General features: G+C 43.6%; 2 protein-coding genes across 2 annotated transcripts; one reads left to right on the top strand and one right to left on the bottom strand.

Moving 5' to 3' along the window:
• On the bottom strand, nucleotides 1-12,467 carry mapk3 (mitogen-activated protein kinase 3). The gene is made up of 9 exons (XM_020653204.3): nucleotides 12,044-12,467; nucleotides 9,810-9,992; nucleotides 8,708-8,897; nucleotides 6,205-6,321; nucleotides 5,873-5,987; nucleotides 5,443-5,571; nucleotides 5,223-5,332; nucleotides 4,873-5,001; nucleotides 1-3,768 (listed from the first exon to the last, which is right to left on the bottom strand). Exons 1-8 carry the CDS (start codon nucleotides 12,253-12,255, stop codon nucleotides 4,882-4,884), a joined length of 1,176 nt encoding a protein of 391 aa, XP_020508860.1. The 5' UTR covers nucleotides 12,256-12,467; the 3' UTR covers nucleotides 1-3,768; nucleotides 4,873-4,881.
• A 1,930-nt stretch (nucleotides 12,468-14,397) lies between these two features.
• Nucleotides 14,398-20,472, top strand: nudt9 (nudix (nucleoside diphosphate linked moiety X)-type motif 9). Its single transcript, XM_065965085.1, has 8 exons — nucleotides 14,398-14,576; nucleotides 15,151-15,438; nucleotides 15,704-15,793; nucleotides 16,049-16,135; nucleotides 16,271-16,382; nucleotides 17,855-18,001; nucleotides 18,099-18,183; nucleotides 18,729-20,472. Exons 1-8 carry the CDS (start codon nucleotides 14,479-14,481, stop codon nucleotides 18,872-18,874), a joined length of 1,053 nt encoding a protein of 350 aa, XP_065821157.1. The 5' UTR covers nucleotides 14,398-14,478; the 3' UTR covers nucleotides 18,875-20,472.
• Nucleotides 20,473-20,704: the final 232 nt, after the last annotated feature.

Here is a 20,704-nt window from a genome sequence, read left to right as displayed (position 1 = left end):
TGTAACAGTATCAGGAACTTTTATTTAATTATATGTATATAATTCAGCGTCTTTGTTAATCGTTTAATTCATAATACCCATAGAATATACAGACTAGAACCCTCAAGAACGCACGTCTGTCTTCTCTTAAAATAACTTCTTAGAATAAGATCTTTGAGGGGGAAATCAAAGCAAAGATTTCAAACACTGCCAAAAAACAATCACGCCCAAAACAGAGAAGAAAAAAAATACAGTTATTAACAAACTAATAATTAAAAAAAAAAAAAATGATACAACTTTAGCTCCCTTTTATGTAAAAAATAAAATACAACAACCCACCTTAATAACAACGATAGCAAGAATAAGAACAGCCAATTAAAAACAACAACCTCAAGACAGAGTGGTCCGGACTGTGTGGATGTTTATACACACACGCACACGCACGCACGCACACGCACACGCACACGCCTCGGAAAGAGAGGGAGTGTGTGTGAGTGCGTCAGGGTCGGAGAAGTTTGGTGTGGCAGCAGATCGAAGAAGAAAGAAGAAGAAGAAGAAGAAAAGGAAGCAGGGGCGGGTTTTCTGCTGCACAAAATATACAAACTGAATGTTTTTTGCGACTGTTTTTTTTTGTTGTTGTTCCGAAAACAAAAGGAAAGTGAATCCTGCAGGGAGAGGGCTGTACAAACTTTCAGAAAACACACACTCACACACACACACACACACACAGGACAAAAAGAGCCTTGGCTTCATGTTGCTGAGGAGCAGATTCAGGTACGCTTATACGCAGACGATCCATGAGTATTCACACACGGCAGACCAAACTTAAAGCTGAACGAGAAGGAGGATGCATGACAAGGAGGAAAAGACAAAGATAACCTCAGAGGGAGTGGCGTGGCTGGGAGGACAAAGTGCAGGCGTGCTGATTGGGTTACATGATCGGAGTGAGTTTCCAGCGACTATAGGAGGAGGGGGCGATGAGTTTCCTAATGGCAGCAGAGTCAGTGATCTGGATTAGGAGGCAGGGTTTAACATTCCCACTGAGGAGAAGCAGACAGAAAAGAGGAGGAGGGTGGGGGGGAGGCAGCCCTTTGAGTAAAGCGAGGAGGGAGTCAGGGGGTTTCGCAAAAAAGATTTTACATCACAACATGCACCAAAAAAAAAAAAAAAAAAAAAAGCCTCCAAGAGTGCTGGCTGAGAAAAACAAGACGATGAAGTAGAAGGAGATCAGTGTCTTTGAGCGTCACGGGTCAGAATCCAGTGCATGTGTTGGTCCATTTCCTTTAATGGTCCCCGTGCAACAAATAAAAAGAAAACCAGTGCAGACTGAGCTGGACCCATGGAGCAGGGAGGGGGGGTTAGTAAAGTCACATCCAGACAACAGAGAGGAGGCTGCAGACGCTAACAGATGACAGGAACGATGCACACAGACAGGACACACATGCAGAGCGACGCGGCGCCGAGGAGGAGAGGAAACTGGAGCAACAAAAAGAACTTCTGGATCAGGAATAAAAAGTTCTTGAGCAGAAACGACGTCACAGCACTCTGACGCTCCTGTGTTAGACTTCATGAATGTTGATTATTATGCTGCGTTCAAGTCATGTACGAGTTTAGGACTTCTTAAAAAAGTGGTTAACAATTTTGGAGAGTCGGAATAATCCGTGTTTGACTTCCACATTTCACCAAAACATCCCCTCAGGTCGGGAAACCAGACTTGTTTGTGTCATGTTACGGAGAATTATTATTCAAAGTGTCCATGACTGCAGGATCGACTTTAAAATACTACACACCTAACCTTAAGGATATGTCGTTTGTGATTTGATTCTGACACTGACAGCTTCATAAACATCATCATGTTGGTCACAGCATTAAGCAACAACATGGAGCGTTTCCTCAGAAGAAGACGAGCTGCTCCTGTAAACATTTACGACTGTCTGCAGACATCTGATTCTGTTCATTCAAATGTCACACTAATACTGCAGGAACTTTCTCTCTGGGACTTTCAGAGAAACTAAGCAGCGGGGACTACATGGAGACTTTACTGACCCCCCTACAGAACGGAGACTTTCATGTGGGCGTGGCCGAACATTTCTGAGAGATTGAAAAACAGAAACAGCTTCTTTTTTTTTTTAAATCAATGTGAGGACACTTTGACTCTGTTGGAGAGAAAAGCTCCTGTGACTCTCTGGGAGGAGACGCAGCTGTGAAGCCGAACAGATCGAGCCCGTTGGAGAGTTCACTACCTCATCTCTCCGCATGCGTTTAAAAAAAATAAGCTACATCAAGTTAACGTTGTTTAGTTTCTCCCCTCGACCTCACAGACGTTAAACTCTAAATCTCTCCGGGGAGGAAGAAACGAAGAACGAGAATCATGACGGGGAGGTAAAGGTCGAAGGTGTCCAGAACACGGTTCTCGTCTAGGAATGTAATACTGACTCTGGATCAGCTGGTATTGTGGAACACTTAAAATAAGGGAATGCTGTGTGTCCAAAACAATCGTTTTAAGTCGACTCTAAATCAGAAAACTCAACAACAAACCTGAAGGATTCTGGAAAATGAGACGTCAGTGTTTTTGTTTTTGTATCCGAGGAAACAGGAACTCTATTAGACTCCATCTGATGGAGCTGCAACGAATGAATCGAGTACCTGTTGACTGTTAAAATAACCACCAACGACTCTGACTGAAGCTTTTTAAAAACATGATTATTGTCTTTCCTTCCTCGCTGCTATGACACTAAGCCGATGACCTGCAGGTTGTGGTTTTTGCCGTTTCCCCGCTGATCGACGTTAACCCCGTGTTTTTTTTAATTTTTGACATCTTATTGGCCAAACGACTTCCTGATAAATCTCTAAAATACCAGAAAATAAAACTAATCTTCTTTTCTGATTTGTTCGAACTGTATGAATGTAAACAAACCTCGACAGGTGAAGGGATTTCTCTGAATCCGTCCTTTTGAACACATTTTTAGGTCGACGTGAAGCGTTGAAGGAACAACTCAAAAACGATAATAAAAAAAAGTTTTCTTAGACGGCGCCCCCGCCTGGTTTCTGCATCGCTCAGCCACTTTGGTTCATTTCAGGGAGTTCATGCATTCACACGAGGATCGTACAAAGATTCTTCTTCAGAGAAAGCGACAGCAAAAGCAATCTTCCAAAGCCGCCAACATGCCGGTAAACACATCCAACGTTCACCTCGAAAATCAAGATTTCAGAAAAGTTAAAGCAGATAGAAACCAAACAGAGACGACCCCGAGCGGATCCGCAAACACGTAAACAACGAACAAAAAACGGCAACAAGCACTCGAAAAAAGACCAACGAACAAAAAAAAAAAAAGCTTCTATATGCATTTGTATATACATGAACACACCCGGTTAGCTTCCCCGTTCTGTTAGCCCTCGAGTCCTCCAGGTTGTTCTTCACACTGAGAGCGTTATGATGTCGGTTAATACAGCAGTTTGTGTTTCCACACGAGAGGGAGCGACAGAGAGGAGAGAGAGAACGCAGCAGCAGGAGGAAAGAAAGACGTCTGATGGAGGAGGAGGAGGAGTTACTGCAGACGGGAAAAGATGGAACAGGTAACGAAGGTTAGGTGAGAGGAGAGAGAGCAGAAGTGACCCGCAGCTCTCGCAGTAGAAATGGAAAGAAAAGCCGTTAAATGTTCATATTTTTCTCTTTTTGTTGCTTTCTTGAAGATGCATTTTTTTTTCTTTTGTTTTTAGCGAGACGTTTGGGGGGAGGGGGCGGTCTTCTTGTTCCGAGCCTCAGCGTGGCTTTGTCAACCTTTAGGGCTAAAAGAAGAAAAAAAAGAGGGAGGAAAGAAAAAGAAGTTAAACGAGGATTCAGCCACATGGACACATCCTAAAAGTGATGACTTGTACTGAACAATAACAACAACATGTGACAGAGGGACGAGAACCTTAAAGGGGACATGTTCAATACTTAAATATAATAGAAATCAAGTATATCCTCTGAAAATAACTCTGTGAGTCATGACTGTCTACAATGGGTGTAACACCCGAGTCCCACTGTCTGTGATGTTTTCAGAGTCCTATCTTCAGTTTGTTTACATCGTCAGGACGGCCGGCTGACTCCTCCCCTCGTGTATAAAAGTTGTTTAATTTAGGGACTAGAGAAAAGAAGAATAACATACTGTACTCACTGCTTAACTGTGTTTCTAGATCACGCTCATTTCAGGTAAATGTACATGCAGTGTGACGATACAAGCATAATAAAGATCGCTAGCATTAGCATGCTAACACAACAATGCCGCGCAAGTTGTTTTGGTTTCATGCTGGTGCTCAAGGGCGACACCTGCTGGATCAAGAAATCACATAAAGCCTTTAATGTACAGCTCTAACGATGTTACTGATGTTCAGAATATCAACTCTCTAAAAGTGTTACCTGCTAACCGTTTTTAAATTCTAATTCTCAGTAATGAAGTAGAAAAATAGCAAAAATATCAGTGGTGGTCTAGACCGGCCTTGATTTAGGATCTGGAGTCCACTCAGTCTGAGACCGAGTCAAAATGCTTTCGATTCTGAGACGAGACCTTCAAAAAGTTTTAAGACCAAGACCGATCTCAAGTACTACAACACAAGCAGGTTTTTTAAATTTTTGACTCCACATCGAGCTTTTCTGTGTGTGAATCATTTCTGCTCTCACAGTTTGATTCATTCACACTTTTTCTACAAAGGGAAACAGGCTGAAGAGGTTCTGAGTTTGAGAGTCCACAGTGACATTTGAGTTCAACGCATGTGCTCCACTGACATCTAGTGGTTTAGCACAAAAACACTCCGGATGATATTATAACAAGCCATCCAACATAAGGAATAATAACTCCTTTAAGTTCTGAATCTCTTCACAGAAACCTCTCGAGTGTCGCTGTCCCGTACCTGTGTGTCTCAGGAGCCCTGGTAGGTTGCCTGGAAACGAGCCGTTTCCTCGTAGATCAGCTCCTTCAGCTTCTCTTTGGGGAGGTCGTCCAGCTCCATGGAGAAGGTGAAGGGCTCCTCTGCTACCGGCTACACACACACACACAAAATAAAACTTAATTTAAGCTTTAAATAATAAAGTCAGGTATCAGTCAAACCCTCAGGTGTCATTAGGACAACATATTGTAACACTTCAGATTTTGATTTCAAAACTCATGAAAACAGAAGGTAACAGTGTCTTTAATCTTTGTTAAGTGATGATGTCATAACTGGAATCATTCTCTTTAAGGGGTCATGATCAGGACGCGTACCTCATCAGTGGGATCGTAGTACTGCTCCAGGTACGGGTGAGCCAGAGCCTCCTCCACGCTGATGCGCTTGATGGGGTTAAAGGTCAACATGCGGCCCAGCAGGTCCAGAACTGTGTTCAGAAATTAAACGAGAGCTTCGGTTAAAGATCAGACAGCGGGGTTGTGCAGAAGAACAAACATCAGAGGAGAACAGAGTCAGAGAGACGGGATGAGGTCGCACCCTTTGAGTCCGCCTGGAAGATCTTCTCCCACGGGACCTTGTCTTTGGGCGGCAGCGCCTGCAGGTAGTTCCTCGCCTTCATGTTGATGATGCAGTTCAGATCCTCTTGAGACGGAGAGCCGAGGACGCCTGAACGCAGAAAGACAGACATCTTTAAATAACGGCTTAGAACTTGTTGTATCTGTGCTTTTGTGACAGAGAAACCTAAACTCTAAAATGTCAGTTTTGAGTTTTTCAGGGTTAAATCGCTGTAAATGTTGTTTGTAAGTGCTGAATTAAATGTGATTAAAGGTCATCTTGGTAAACAAGTATGGAGGACAACACGAGCACCTCAGGGAGGATGCTCAACATTTATGACTTTCTCGATGCTTGAAATATCTGCACAGGGTAAACATTATTTCTTGGACAGGACGTTTTTTTTCTTCCTCACCCAGGATCTGGTTGAGCTGGTCCAGGTAGTGTTTGCCGGGAAAGAGAGGCAGGTTGGACAACATCTCAGCCAGGATGCAGCCCACTGACCAGATGTCGATGGACTTGGAGTAACCCTGAGACGAGAACACACACAGAAAGGAAACAAGGAGCAGCTGGTCAGCACGGGGGACATCTGAATGTTTTGGCTTCACTTTCAAGGAGCCGACATGTTGTCCATCTTTTTATAGGCGAGTCTGTAGCCCTTTGTAACGCCTCTGTTACTAACTCTGAAGACAGGACAGAGCGCGGGATCACTCCCCCCACTGCACCCCCATGACATTTGACGCCTACCTTCGAGTTAAGCATGATCTCTGGAGCTCTGTACCAGCGCGTGGCCACGTACTCGGTCAGGAAACCTGTGTGATCGTGCTCCGGGTCGGCTATCCTCGCCAGGCCAAAGTCACAGATCTGAGGGCGACAGAAAGGGGTCAGAGGTCAAGACACACATCGGCAGATGGTTTACGAGTGACGCTCCACACTTATGTTTGACCTCAAACCAGAAAACCAGAGGGCTCGTTGTCATGCTGTTCTCGAGCTTCATTTCCTCGGCATCTTTGAAATTTCAGTTTAATTTAATCAAACGACCAAAGTGCAAGAAATGTACAGCAACATACAGAGCTTTTATTTTGAAGGTGCAAAGTTCATTCTTCCTGTTTTATGCTCCAAAAAAAAAGTAAAGTAAATGTTGTTACTTTGTCGATGTTTACGAAATATTTATAAATTTAAGAATCATTTTGTTTGTCAAAGCTTAACCTTAAATACTCCTGAACTTAACAAAATAAAAGTCTTTATTTACTGTGAAGAGAATTAAGTAAGTAGTTGGTCGATCAGAAGTAGCTTTGACCTGTGCTGCCTTTGTTTTTTTTTGTTTTTTGTTTTTTTTAACTCCGCCCACATGATCGTCTAATCGAGGGATGTTTGCAAAATATCCGTTTGTGCTTCCCTAACATTTCCCAGAAGGCATTGCGGGAGCCCCAGTGCCCTGAATGGTTCCTCTTGTGGTCTGCAGAGAGCAGAGATGTAACAAACAGATGGACGACCAACACGTCACACATTCCTCAGTCAGTAAACATGAATATTCATCAGAGTGGAGGAGGAGACGGAGTGACATCATTACAGACTTCTGTTGATTAATAAGTAAATATTCATCTTCAACAACACGAGATATGAAACATGCAGCCAGGCTCCTGAGTCTGAGCTGACACTAAACAGAACAAAGTGTTTGAGTCAGAGGAAAGGGCCGATCCATCAGACACATTCCTGACATTCTTCTCAAGCGTGCAGAGAGCTGAGGGAACTTTCTGCAGGGAGCAATGTTAAAAAAACTAAATGGTTACTAACAGTTAACTAAAAACAACGACACGGTACGATCATGCTTCAGCACAATACGGGACAACTGGGCCTCCTGTGAGTGCGCCCTGAGTGCTGCACTCTCAGCAGAATCAATGAATAAAAACAATAAAAACAATCGACATGCAGAGATACACATATCAAAGAAACACAACTTCATATATTACAGACCGGCATGAAACACAACTTCTAACAGGAAAAGATAAAAACAAGATAAGATCACCATGAAATGTTTGCACAACCCTTACAAAGTTTCTCACATCTTAAGCCCCGCCCACAAGATCCGGTTCAATGATGAGCAAAACTTTTGGATTTTACATGTTCTTTAAGATTTCTTTTGGGGCTTAGTATGCCTTTAATTAAAACAGGACAGAGGCTAGAGTCTGACATCAGGGAGGGAGAGAGAGAGAGAGAGAGAGAGAGAGAGAGAGAGAGAGAGAGAGAGAGAGAGAGAGAGAGAGAGAGAGAGAGACATGCAGGAGAGGAGCCACAGGTGGGACTCAAACCCGGGACCCCGCCTCAGAGAACGACAGCCTCAAACATTTTAAATTACAAACAAGATTTTGCAACATTTGCTGTAAAACATGTCAATAAATTCTGATAAAAATCAGATTATTTTTGGATGCAGTGCAGAAAGTTTTAGTTCTGTTTGATGCAAAAGAAGAACACAACAGACTCATCGAGTTTGTACCCGGACTTCATGTATGAACTCTGAACCACAGAGACATATGTCTGCAGGTTTTCAATGTGCACTACTGTAACAATATAACATCTACCACAAGAGTAGGGACTTAACGATTCACTTCTCTAGATAAGATTCTCTCAAGATTTATTTTACTAAATGAGAGTAAAGACAAATTATGTCTGAAAAAGATTCCTTTAATTTTTACATGAATGCACTAATGCACCTCGTTATCTCTTTGGCTCTTGCACTCGTTTGAGCGAGCGAGGCTGCTAACCCGCTTGTCAGTGTGGTTTGGCCTTTTTTTTTCTCTCAACAAGCGGAGGTGATTGGAGCTTCTCGTTGTGGTGTCGATTAAATGCTGCATCATGTTGGTTGTTCTATTTGTGTAGTTCTCTGTCTTCTGTCTGTTATCTTCTCACCTCTTTCATTTTCTGTCTCGGGGACGCCAAAATGCTTCTACACCTCCGATTTAAAAGACAATGGTGCGTCCTCAATTTCTAAATCTCGTATCGCGATTAATTGGTCAGAGAACCGACATGAACTTTGACCCCTTTGAATCGATTTGTAACTGCCCTCGAGATGAATCTTTACATTCATACACAAGACCATCAATAAAATGCTCCAAACCAAACGATAAGGTCCCTCAATGATTCTGCTGTGTGTGCGTGTGTGTGTGTGTGTGTGTGTGTGTGTGTGTGTGTGTGTGTGTGTGTGTGTGTGTGTGTGTGTGTGTGTGTGTGTGTGTGTGTGTGTGTCCACCTTGAGGTCGCAGGTGGTGTTGATGAGCAGGTTGGAGGGCTTGAGGTCGCGGTGCAGCACGTTGGCAGAGTGGATGTACTTGAGGCCTCTCAGGATCTGGTAGAGGAAGTAGCAGATGTGATCGTTGCTCAGCCGCTGACTCTTCAGCAGCTTGTACAGGTCGGTCTCCATCAGAGTCTGCACGATGTAGCTGAAGGGAGGGGGCTGTCAAGGAGGATAACCACGGAGCTGAACCACATCTCACGGACGCCACCAGACACTCACAGACCTCTCTTGAGCGCCGTTACAAAATGTGTGCTTAATTATTCAGCAGCAGAAGTTCACAGAAGCTTTCAACATTTTAAACTCTGAAATATGGCAGCATGTCTAAAACGCATCAACGATGTGAAACAGAACTCTTCATGCTGTGTTAGAAATGTAATCCTAAACCACTACGATCAATTGGAAGATTCATATTCCCCCTGAATGTATCCGGTGCAGACAGAAACATCAGGTCGAGTATAACCGCCTCTTCAGAGTTTCACCTTATTACATTTTCAGATCCTGAAGCTCCACTGCGTCTCGTCTGGGAGTGAAATCTAGATTAATAACTTCTTGTTTATTTGTTCACTTTTGATCTCACCACTCGGACACAATTCCTGCAATCATCTTCGGAGCAGGTGAAGCCACAGCAGATTTCAAAAAGCCAAACATCCAAAGTGAAAAAAAAAACAACAACAAGCTGCTGCAATAAATCAAGAGACTCTTCACCTTTATCTTAACCTTACCTAGGGCAGGGTGTCTTGTATGTGTGTTTTTCTGCTTTTTTTCCCCTTTGTAGTCGTCGTTTTTGTTTTGTTTTTATGCTATTTCTTTATTCTGTGCCAAAAATTGAAATAAAAAATATGTTGAAAAAAAACAACAAGCTGCTGCAATAAATCAAGAGAGTCCTCAAGCGAGGCCGCTCAGTTTTCTGCAACATGGCCAAACAACAAACATGCATTCTTTTGAAACGTCTGCAGCTTTTCTTTTAAAATGAGTTCAACTCTTTCTAACAGGCGGGTTCATTTTTAGTTTGGAGCCCTACGACCAGCGGACGTCCTGTAGAGCGTTAAAAGGATACACATCCCTCATGTTGTCGATGTGCCGTGCTCGCAGGATGTCGTTGATGCCGATGATGTTCTCGTGGTGGAAACGCAGCAGGATCTTGATTTCTCGGAGCGTGCGCTGACAGTACGTCTGGTGCTCAAACGGGCTGATTTTCTTGATGGCGACGCGCTGGCTCCTCACGTTGTCCATCGCGGAGCTGGACGAGGAGGAGGAGGGGAAACGTGAAAAACAGAAGTCATGGTACAGCGGACAAAATGTTCAACACTTTGATAAAATCTCTGTTATTTAATGATCGATTGTTTCCAAAATACAGAAGCCAGCTCAGTGGGAAGGAAACTGAGGAGACAAGAGTACGGAATGACATGAAGGAGCCACAGGCTGGACTTGAACCCGGGTCGCCAGCTTGGAGGCCTACACCCTCCGTGCATGTGGAGCGACCTAACTGCTAGGACTCCAGCGCCCCTCTTTGGTCAAATTTTTAAAACAAAAACTCACGCAAGAAATACTGTCGAGCGAGAGAGAGCCTTACTAGGCTTTGGACTACTCAAGGCGCTTTTACACCGCAGGTCACAGCTACACATTCACACACTGCTGAGTAAAGAGTCCATCTGCATTAACTCATCCATTCATGCACGTTCACACACCACCACTGAAGCAGCGGGAGCAACTTGTCTTGCCCAAGGGCACATCGTACATGTGGCTGCAGGAGCTGGGGATCGAACCCCCTGACCTTTCAGTTGAGAGACAACCGACTCTACCACTGAGCCAAAGCTGCCATGTACAGGTTGCTTCTTAAAAACAAAGTAGAAAAATGTTAACATTTCATAGATCACAAGAACGATGCAAATGACGTCTTTGTGCATTAGGTGCCCAGGACTTCTCTTATTGGTTGCCGAGGTATCAAACAGGTGTCAATATTGTTTGATTTTTCTAGTATTGTGTCTCTCCCTTAATCACACACAATGATTATACCAATAACTGTGCTAACAGGAAGCTTCTCAAAGTCTTAACAGACCATCTCCAGTAACAAGTCTTACTAAAATGTGTGTGGCTGTTTGTTGTGATAACTGTGGGTGTCGATCTGAGTGTAGGCGCAGAGGAAGTGCTGATGTAGGTGGGTGTAGAAGGAGATCTGGTTGAGTTAAGAGCAGTTCACTGTTCTGGGTTTCGGGGCCTAAATCATGACACAGCATCAGGACGAAGTTTGAAAAAAAAGAAGTGTGATACTTAAACACAGGAAGTAGGAAACACAGTCGAACCCAATCCCTCCTTCTGATACTGTGTTTTAGTTGTTGCACTAGTTGCATACACTGGGCATGCTCACAGCCCCGTGAAACAGCGTGACATAACAAACAGCAGTAGATGGATCCACTGGACTACGATGAACACGCAGGTTTGAAGCGGATTTTAATGGCAGCATTAAACTCTCATTGGTTTCCTGTAAGTGAATCAACCAGTGGGTGTCGACTCTGTTTACAAACATCAAGTGCTGCAATGGTGAAATCACGTGACCACGATGACACAAACAAACAGCCCCGTGCTGTCTCACACAGCTGTGGGAAAGTGACAGTGATCCATGTGTGGGACGAGCTCTCACGCTTCCATCCACTTTGCAGTGGCACGCAGCGCTGTCTCATCTCGTCGTGTTTGCAGCAGCTCAGCCTCTTTCACGGCGATGACTTGGCGTCGATGTCAATGCAACAGGGTTGTTTTAACAAGTCCACACAGGTCTGCAGATCACACACGGCGATAACTCGAGCAGAGGCCCCGTTAAAACGGACTCTTCCGACACGGAGCCTCTGCGGCAGCTCTGCTGCAGGCTCAATGTTTACCGATCAGAAACAGAAGGACACCTCGAAGTGTTTGGGGGACTCGGACTCTGGATAAAGGGAATGGTCACCAGGACAACTAAATCAAATCTGTTGTTCAAATTCAGTCCGCAAAACATTTCTCTTCACATATCAAACTCCGTCCTGCGCAATCACTCCCAATCTTGTTTCCTGAAAATCCGGTAGCCACGCCTGAAGCTACCTGTTAGCATGCTAACCCCAGCAGGAGATGTTTGTGTGAGTGTGAGAGTTTTACAAACACACATCATGATTAGATTAACGTGAACATGGCGCTGCTTGGTGAAAACAACTCAAACTGTTAGCTGGTTTACACTGTCAGCTAACAAACAGCTTATGTTAGCTAGCGCTGGTGATTTAAATCTACGGTGGCCCAACAGAGGCGTCAAGCTGCACTCACCAGACCATCCCGTAAGCCCCCTCCCCGATGTACGCGAGGTTCGTGTAGCGGGGTCCCACGTCAAAGTTCTGGCCCTTCACGGTCTCGGTCTTGGTTGTTGCCGCAGCAGCGGGCGGTGCATCGGGCGGAGCCTTGCCCGCCGCCCCGGCAGCAGCAGCGGCGCTGTTGGAGGCTTCGGCCCCGGCCGCTGCGGTGCTGCTCGAATCCGCCATTCTTCCTCCACAAAGCGGTCCTGCTCCGTCAGAGAGTTTCACCGAGGGACCTCCGCCGCTCTCAGGCCGAGTCACCGTCTGACAGAGGGGGGGGGGGGGTCTAACTGGGAGGATCGTCTGATAGACGGAGAGAATCGACACGGTGAGGGGCCTCTTACTACCGGAGAGTAAATGGATTTCGTGCGCGAGCGCGGATTTAGTCTCAGCACCGAGCGTAAATGCGCGTGCCAAACTACGGTAACACGGGTGCGTTTGATGTGAGAACCGGAGTGACTCGGGAGGGCGGAGACACGTCAATGTGATGACGCGCCGCCCGCTCGGCTCCAATCGACACGTCGAAACAAACGCAATCTGCAGAATAAACATGCAGCAGCCACGAGTGGGCGTGTCCAAACATGTTCCACGCTGCCTGATATAAAAAAAGAATGATACGCGTTATAATCATATAGACTGTAAATATTATTTATTTATAATTTATATATAATATATATAATATTTATAATTCTCCTGCAGAGTGGAAATTACTGGTCAAAAACAGCATGCACATGAGTGATAAATATAAAAATAAACATCTAGGCAGTGACATGACATGAATTACACTTTCTATGATAGTGTATGAAATGTTCAGGGGAGTCTGGTGAAAGGGGTTTGAGTGGTTTTGTAGATTTTGTTGTACCTTGTGGCAGGAGTTTTGTTTTTATGATTCTGACTTTGGCCCCTTTTTATGGCATCGTAAATTCTGTTAACCTGCTAAAGTCTCAGTTGAAATGCCTTCATGTTTTTTAAAGATATAATTAGCGTCATAAAAAATAGATAAGACTATTTGTTAAAAAAGTGTGTTTTAAAACATGACTAACGTTTTCATAAAGTGACGCAGTTTGTTTCTATTATACCAATCAAATTGTCCTTAATTCTTTTATATTTGATTATTTCCATTTTGACCTTTTGTCCACTTAATTATTAATATTAACCTTATACCTGAATGTACCCGCTTTAGAAAGAAACATTTACAAAGCAGTATATCTGGACACTTTGGTATTATTAAGATGGCTGGGAAGTGTGAAACACTTTGACAGAGCTTTAGACAAACGTACAAGAATGTGAGACTTTTTGATCCAATAGCAATGTCGCCCTTGAGCTCCAGCATGAAACCAAAACAAACTGCTGTTTGGCCACGCCTCCTCCATACTGAAGCCTCCGCCCTCCTCCAGATACACACCTCCACCCCTCCTCTACTTGAGCTCACACAAAAGAGTTATCAGCTGGAATGCAGATTGTCCTTTATTGGAGCTGCAGTCACCTGTGCCCTGCATTGTTGTGTTAGCATGCTTATGTTAGTGCACTTTAGTTAGCTTCACATTGCATTTAAACTGACACAGAATGTGCATAATCTAAAAACTCTTACTAACATCCAAATAATCAGTGAGTATGTTCTTTTTCTTCTTTCTAGTCCTTGACTAAAACAGCTTTTACACACAAGGGGAGGAGCCGGCCGCCCCCATCCATGTAAACACGGCTCTGACAACAACACAGCCAGCGGGACTCGAGCTTCTCCCTCATTGTAGACAGTCAGGACTCAGAGACACATTTACACATATACTTGACTTCTAATATATTTATGTGTAACATGTTGCACATTCTTCCTTTAAGAAACTAAATTACAAAAGCAAAACACAATCACAAATTTGTGTCAGTGCTGGAAAAAGTGTTTCACATCTTGTAAACTTGTTTTCTAAAATGTAAAATAGTTTTTATTTTGTAATTTGGTTTCATAAAATGTAAAAATGTTTTCCAAAATGTAAATTTGTGTCAAGCTTTGCAAAAACTCATTCCCACTTTAATTTTATTTTGCACTTCCCAGCCCCCACTGTAACAACACAAAATGGCTTCGTATTCAATGAAATCGAGTTTGTAATGTAGCATTTAAAAGAGTTTGCGAGTGTTTTTTGTGGTTTTTAATAAGATAAAGATAATAATTATACAGTATTAATATTCAAACCATTTCACATTGAAGTTTAATATATTTAATTTAATATGAATCAACTAGAACCGACTCAAGGTGAGGGTAAATCACAGCAAAACAGTGGAAACTTATCACCATGGAAACGAGTGCGACTGCCGTGACCACACCCCTCTGCGGACGTCATCGCGCCGGGCGGTGCACTTCCTGGATACTGTGCTGCATGTTGTGGTAGCTCGATATTGATTGATTTCTCGGAGGTAATGGTTAATTTTGTCCTGCAAAGACACTGGATCGGCCGGATTCGTCTCGCTCTCACTCTCCTCGGACTCCCGTTCACCGTCAGCTCCCCGGGACTCAGGTACGGACTGTAACGTTTGTTAAATATTACGGTTTAACAAGCCACGAGATATGTAGTTATAAGGAGTGTCGGGCTGAAAGCTCACACTGACATGGGAAGCAGGAATAGTTTTATGTTGCTGTAGCTTTTTTCTGACAGAGCTAATATTAAAATACACGTTTCTGTTAGCCCACTGTTTGATATTATTTTACTGTGCATGAACGGGACTCCCAGGAGAAATTATTTAGTATTTGAATTATATTTAATGTTGTATTATTAAGATATATAATGTCAACAAATAGTCATGCATGGATTTAATTTCACTGACACAACACATCAGTGTCCTATAGCAGCTAATCCTGTCATGATGTGATTGTTCTGCTCAGAGACGAGATGTGAGGTGTTTTGTGTCCTGTTGAACATATATTTATTGACAGTGTATGACAGAGGACTCATGCTGGAAGGTTTCCATAATAAGCTGAAGAGCCTGGAGTGTAGGGAGTTCACTCATGGGTGTTGTCTGGCCCCGAGCTGCAGGAGGAGCAGAGCGATGCTTCCTCTCTGATCCACATGTGTCATGTTTCTCCTCCCGCAGGTCCACGCTCTCCTGCTCCTCTTCGTATCCTTTGAGAACCAGTCAGACCATCAGACCCATCACGTCCGGCCTCTGTCACCTCTACACCACCGGTGTCAGGACGATGCCATCCTCAGCAGCGCCTCACGTGAAGTCCAGGTGCCCCCTCTACCCAGGGTCCAAACTCAAGCGCTTCCTGGTCCCCGATGATAAGGTGGACTGGAGTCAGAGCTTGCCGCAGTATAAAGCAGTCGACCACACCGACCCCTCGGTGGTGAAGAAGCCGGCATGGGCGGATCCTGAAATCGGGTGAAAAACAAAATTCTACATTAAAGCAAAATATGTTTTTATTTCTGACTGCTGTGACATGTCCTGTTTTGTGAGAGGGTTGAACGCTGTCTCACTTGTTGTTTTTGTGTTCAGTAAGGTGAAGCCTTTATGGAGTTTTCCAGAGATGCTTTTTGGAATCATTAGCATCTGTACATATTTGTGTCATTCTTGTGGGTTCAGCTGTTTATGATCAGAGGTCAGAGGTCATGAGGTTTATTCATGCCCTCGTCTGCTCGTCTTGCAGCTCTTTCTCTCCACAGTTCAACGTGGTGGACGGAGGCGTGGACCGGACGAGCTTTGAGGGGAACTACAAAACTGAAAAGGGGAAGCCGCTGTAAGTTTGTACAGGGAGACGTTCACCCCAAACTTTTCATTTAGTCAATTTCCACAACATATATTGACGCAGTTTAGCTTAGCATGTTAGCTCGAAAGTAGTCCTCATGTACGTAGTTCAAAGTCCATTATTGTCCAAAGAGTCACAAGAAGGCAGTGTCCTCCTCCTCCCTCCTCTCCCTAGCAAAGAGTCCTCCTCTTGATTCGTCTTTTTCATTGCAAAGATTTCCACTAATTTAATGTTTTATTTGTGTAGAAATCCTCGTGGTCGTACGGGCGTGACCGGGAGAGGTTTGTTGGGACGATGGGGACCCAATCACGCAGCAGATCCCATCGTCACCAGGTCACTTTTTCTTTTACTTTACTCCTCGGTATCATTCGGTAACATGCAGACTAAATGTTCACTCCTTAATCAAACTACAGAAAGAAGGATTCAAATGCCTGCTTTTTATTGATTTTGATCACTTCTCTCCTGAAGATGGAAGGTCGATGCCAAAGGAGCGAAGATGAATCACCCGGTCTCCAAACGTCCGATCCTGCAGTTTGTCTCCATCAAGAGGAAAGACTGCGGGGAGTGGGCTATTCCTGGGGTAGGACACTTCACGTCTTTAATCACGTCTTTATTGATGAGATCTGCTGACTCTCCACTGTCCTTCACAGTCCGGTCGTTATTCCACTCTTGATTATTATCATCTTATCCATGATATGATCAGCGCTGTTTAAGTCTGATCAGGGACAACGAGAGCGGCGTTCCCACAGCTTGATCCTTCCCCGAGACCTCGGATGGTTTCCACAGCAGGGTCCAAAGTCTGGATCGATTCCAGGGGAAGTTATTTTGGCCCCAAAAAGTCCCAGGTCATGGGGGAGTAGAGTCGAGCCCAGTAAAGGATTATTAAACCATTACATGGTAACAGAATAAGAATCTGAATCAAAATCAGAATCAGGATCGGGTTTATTGCCAAGTACATTTACACATACAAGGAATTTGACTTGGTGTATTGGTGCTGAACAATTAACAAGGAAATAAAGCAGAACTATCAACAACTTAAATAATACAGTATAAGAAGCTATTACAATATATAAAATAGAATTAAAAAATGTAAAATATAAAACAAAAAACAAAAAGGAACAAAAGGTGTAATGTAGGAGCTGTGCAGTGGACTATGACAAAAAATCTTAGTGTGTGTAACTACTCACAGAGTGCATGTAAGGAAGATACATTTTTAAAGTCCAGTGGGCGTTAATGTAACGCATAAAGAACAGTTCAGCATTCACAGACAGTTCAAAGAAAGGCTCGTCTAAACAAACGGGTCCAGGGGGAGACGGCTCCAAAGTTTAGGAGCAAACAAACTGAAAGGCAAAAAAGTCTCCTTCAGTTTGAAGTCTACGGCGAGGAAACAAGCAGCAGAGCCCGGTCAGAGGAGCTCAGAGTCCTGCTGGTGTCGCTTCACCATGCAGCATGAAAATTATCTGGAAGGATTGGAGTAACATGAGACCTTTTAGGAGGTTTTGTTAGCAGCTTAGCAGCAGCATGTTGGACCAGTTGTAGTCGGATCGTGGAGACGTGTAAACAGAGAATCACAGTCGTCAAGTGTTGATGAAACAAAGGTGTGAATAATCGTTTCTATCTCAGCTCTGGAGTTTCAATATGTGTCTCAGATGGTAAAAAGAGGAGCGGACCAAACTGCTGGCTCAAAGTCTGACCAAGTTGGACACCGAGATTAAGGCGGGCAGGTTTAACCTCAGGTACAAAACACTCAGGAGCAGCGATGATAGTTTTATCTGTGTTCAGCTGGAGAACGTTTTCAGGCGTTTAGAGTTCACACAGTCGAGCAGAACTGAACACTTAGAGACGTTCTTAGGTTTAAAGGACGTAGTGGCTTCTGACAGCTCTTGTTAGTTCTCTAGTCCCCGGTGAAAACAAAAGACGAGAACAAGCTGGGAGAAGCTTGAAAAGAAAGACTTGAAGTTCCTGGAAACGCAGCCGAGGCACTGATTTGTTTTCAGTATTAAAGATGTCGTTGTCCCGTCCCTTAAACGTGTCCCCGTGCTCGTGTTGTAGGGGATGGTAGACCCGGGCGAGCAGGTGTCTCTCACGCTGCAGAGGGAGTTCTCAGAGGAAGCTTTGAACTCGCTGACCCTGCCGCCGTCTGAGAGGGCGAAGGTCCACGAACGCATCACCAAACTCTTCAAATCATCAGGATTGCAGGTTCAACACCCCGACACACCCTCTCTGTTCACTTCTGTCACGTTTCAATCAGTGAGAGCGTCTGTTTGTAGAACTCCAATCTCCTCACATCTTCCAGGTTTATAAAGGTTACGTGGACGATCCAAGAAACACCGACAACGCCTGGATGGAGACCGTCGCCGTCAACTTCCACGATGAATCGGGTATCAGTAACATTTAATATCTGCTCTTAAAGGCTTTCTATGTGATTTTTCACACTTAAATGTAGAAATCAAGTATATCCTCTGAAAATAACTCTGTGAGTCATGACTGTCTACAATGGGTGTAACACCCGAGTCCCACTGTCTGTGATGTTTCCAGAGTTTTCAGAGTCCTATCTTCAGTTTGTTTACATCGTCAGGACAGCCGGCTGACTCCTCCCCTCACGTATAAAAGTTGTTTAATTGAGGGACTAGAGAAAAGAAGAATAACATACTGTACTCACTGCTTAACTGTGTTTCTAGATCACGCTCATTTCAGGTAAATTTACATGCAGTGAAGATACGAGCATAATAAAGATCGCTAGCATTAGCATGCTAACACAACAATGCAGCGCGAGTTGTTTTGGTTTCATGCTGGTGCTCAAGGGCGACATCTGCTGGATCAAAAAATCACATATAAAGCCTTTAAGTATAAAGTTCATCCTATAGTAAAGCTCTGTGTACAGCCTCATTAAAGGTCTATAACAGATCTCTCTCTCTAATCCCAGGAGACAGCGTGAGCGGGTTGCCTCTGCAGGCCGGCGATGACGCGGGTCAGGTGAAGTGGGTCGATGTGGACTCGTCCGTGCCGTTCTACGCGAGTCATTCCCGTTTCCTGGAGCTGGTTGCCAAGGAGAGAAAAGCTCACTGGTAACCGAGGACCACGAACTCTAAAACACACCGACATAACGATGAAGGAAACATTTAAAACTTATTTCCCAGAATGCTTTGCAGTTAGCATGCCTGACCCTCACTTACTTAAAACATAATAATCATGGGAAGCCTCGCTGTATATGCATCACATTAGTTTGATGCGTGCGTGCATGTGTGTACATTAAATTCCCTTAAATAAGAATCTTTCTTACGACGACACTTTAAGGTTCACTATGGCGCCGATTGTCACACTAAACTCAAAGACAGAGATCTTCAAATGATTTCAAATTATGCAAATATATTCAAGTATTAACAAGGTTGACATTAACCCCATGTGATCACGTAAGAACAAACACAAAGAGCTGCAGAACACAACAAATACTAATCTAATTCAAGTGTGAAGAAGGAGGGCCGATCAGATTTTAAAAAACAGTCGAGACTCACTTTGATCCCAACACGCAGAGCCGTGACTCTCAGACAGGCTGAGGCCTCGACAACAAACATGTTGGAAAGTGTTAACAGACGGTTGAGGAAGAGGCTGTTTCACACCGAACAGCCCGTTTGTGCAACAACTCCTGCGTCAGTTTGTGTCATCTCACTGCGGGGCAGACTGTGTGATGAAGAGAGAAGCTTGAATCTATTAGCGTTTATGATTCAGACACTTACACACGGACACATCCGTCAGCAAGAGGAAGCCAAAAACCAAAACCAAAGCTGGACCACTTGAAGTATTCTTATGAGATAAGGGGCAGAGAGGAAGTTTAGCTGAAGTGTGATCCCTGTTGTGAAAGAGTTGATCAGTGTCGGCTCTGAGATGTCCTCACAATGTCAGAGTGTCTCTGAAGGACGTTTCTGTCGGCTGTGTGCAAAGCTAACTGCAGCTAACTGACGCTCAGCTCTTAGGAGGAGAATATGTGACCTTTAAATTAACTCTAAAATGAATAATCTCTAAAACAGAAGGAACCTCATGTCCTTTATTTCCCTCCTCAGCTGCTCGGGCATCGACACTTTGCAGAATCACATGATTATTATCTGCATTAACGTATCAGCTGCAGAAGCTTTACGATTCTTACTTCATCATACGACATTAATAAAACATAATGCTTGAAATCTTCAGGCACATGCAGATTAATCCAGCCCTGTTTGAGAACCACTTCTCCCAGTCCACTCTCCCAGCTCCTCACTGATGCATTAACAGAGAGAGCAGTGGTTTGATGTTGCAGGAAGGGAGAGTGTTTCCTCTCATGTTTCCTTAGATGATTCATTCTTCCATACAACAACATCTCCTCTAAAAAGTGCCTTCAAAATATTGATTTCACTGTATTATTTATGGTATGATTTTTGTGGTTGGTGCAAGACAAGAATAATCAAATGGAAGGATGAGTGATCACTTTTTTTTTTTAAATTTTAGTTTAGCTGATCGCACTGAAACGTCTGTAGATGTAATCATATGAAGAAATCAACGATGTCTAAACTTGCACTGAAAGGATTTCATGTGTTTTGAAATCATCTAACCCATTTGAAATTGTAAATCTTTGTGAATCCTTGACTTGATTTGTGCAGTTTTCCTCATGAAATAAACCTGTGTCTTGGAAGTGATCCACAAGATTTGTGTTGTCATATTTGTTAATAAGTTGTGTTCATTTTTTTTAAGCATCTTATCAGCTGATTCAGTCACATAAAAAACTTGAATCTTGAAATGTTAACACAGAGCTTTAGACCATTTGTACTTGTAAGTTCTTGAATTGAACTGAGATGTTTTATCTTGAAAATGTAAAAAATTAAAATGAACCGACCACAAGCAGACAGACGGAACAAAGTAATTAACTAT

This window comes from Labrus bergylta, chromosome 16 (genome assembly GCF_963930695.1).
Source record: "Labrus bergylta chromosome 16, fLabBer1.1, whole genome shotgun sequence".
NCBI classification, from domain to species: Eukaryota; Metazoa; Chordata; class Actinopteri; order Labriformes; family Labridae; genus Labrus; species Labrus bergylta.
The sequence above is the reverse complement of the archived record's forward strand: the minus strand, read 5'-3'. Positions and strand labels throughout refer to the sequence as shown.